The following is a 1,223-nucleotide window of genomic DNA, read 5'->3' as shown; positions in this document are numbered from 1 at the left end:
GCGGGCGGCGGGAGGGCGGGCGGCGGCCGCGGCCGCTCGGCGGGCTGTGATGTGCTGCGCTTCCCTGCCCGACGGGACGGCGCAGAGCGAGAGGAAAAGACCCCCCCCCAGACCCCGCGGGTACTCACAACAAGAAGCTCATGGCGATGGCGGAGGAGCGGGACCGGCGGCTGCCTGGGCTCGGCACAGCTCGGCTCCCAATGGCAGCAGCGGCGGCGGAGGGCGGGCGGGTGTGGGAGAGCGCCGCGGGGCGGGGACACGGCCCGCCCGGCCGCCATCGCCCCCAGCGGCCCCCGCGCCGCCGCCGCCGCCTCCTCCTCTTCCTCCCTCACAGCTGCGGGCTCCGGCATGGCCGCGCTCCTCTGGCAGCCGTGGAGCTCCCCCTCAGGAGCCCTTTCGTGGCCCCGGGCACGGCCATCCCACTCGGGCATCACCTCACCTCCATGCCCGCCGTGCCGGCCCCTCAGAGAAGCCCGTGTTGGGTGCCCCCAGACACCTCCATGGAAACGGGCATCCCCCGCCCTCCCGAGCCCCCCTTCTCCCCTCAGGACAAGGGGCCAGGTACCGGCTCACAGGTCACCACCACCACCAGGAAAATAACAAAAAGGTGTTAACGGCGTTGCTGCCCTCCTCATCGAACCCTTTTTTAGCCAAACGTGACAAAAGGGATTGTAATATTTCTTAATATTTGTTAACAATTTCTAAGTGGGCTGGTGAGGGTAAGCGGCGGGCAAAGGAGGGGCACCCCTCAGGTGACCCTATGGGTGGCTGAGGTAAAAAAAAAATGAACTTCTGAGGTAAAAACACTGCAGTTTTTTTAAGAAACCCTTAGCAGGCAGATGTAGTCACATCCCAGTGCTCTTTATGGTAAAAATTGCAATCCCAGGGTATAATTTTCACACAAAAATCTGGCTGTTTAGGTCAGTAAGAAGCCAGATTTCGGAGAGGGCGCAGGGCGGGCAGCATGACCTCCAGGAATTCCCTCCTGCTGCAAGGGGAATTGGCCATCCCAAAAACCTCACACTGGTAGGCCAGAGGAAAACCTGTTGAATTTCAGATTTATCAGGAAAATTTGGCACATCGAAACAGGCTACAATCCCACACAACACTAACTTTCCATCTGGCACGTCAGGGGTTTCAGCTCTTAACGCCTTAGGTGGCCACATTGACAGTCATCTGCCTCCCTCACATTTTTAAATGCTGAAACAGCATTTTCCACTCTG

At 59.8% G+C, this 1,223-nt stretch overlaps 1 protein-coding gene across 1 annotated transcript in view; it reads right to left on the bottom strand.

Annotated features, from left to right (window-relative positions):
- Positions 1–411, bottom strand: part of MOB1B (MOB kinase activator 1B) — a 24,283-nt gene extending 23,872 nt beyond the window's left edge. The window contains exon 1 of the mRNA XM_039701924.1: positions 129–411. Within this exon, the coding sequence (XP_039557858.1) occupies positions 129–142 (14 nt within the window). The 5' untranslated portion in view covers positions 143–411. The remainder of the gene's footprint in view (positions 1–128) is intronic.
- Positions 412–1,223: the final 812 nt, after the last annotated feature.

The sequence above is a fragment of the Passer montanus genome, unplaced genomic scaffold, assembly GCF_014805655.1.
Source record: "Passer montanus isolate IOZ18808 unplaced genomic scaffold, ASM1480565v1 scaffold150, whole genome shotgun sequence".
Lineage (NCBI taxonomy): Eukaryota > Metazoa > Chordata > Aves > Passeriformes > Passeridae > Passer > Passer montanus.
The sequence above is the reverse complement of the archived record's forward strand: the minus strand, read 5'-3'. Positions and strand labels throughout refer to the sequence as shown.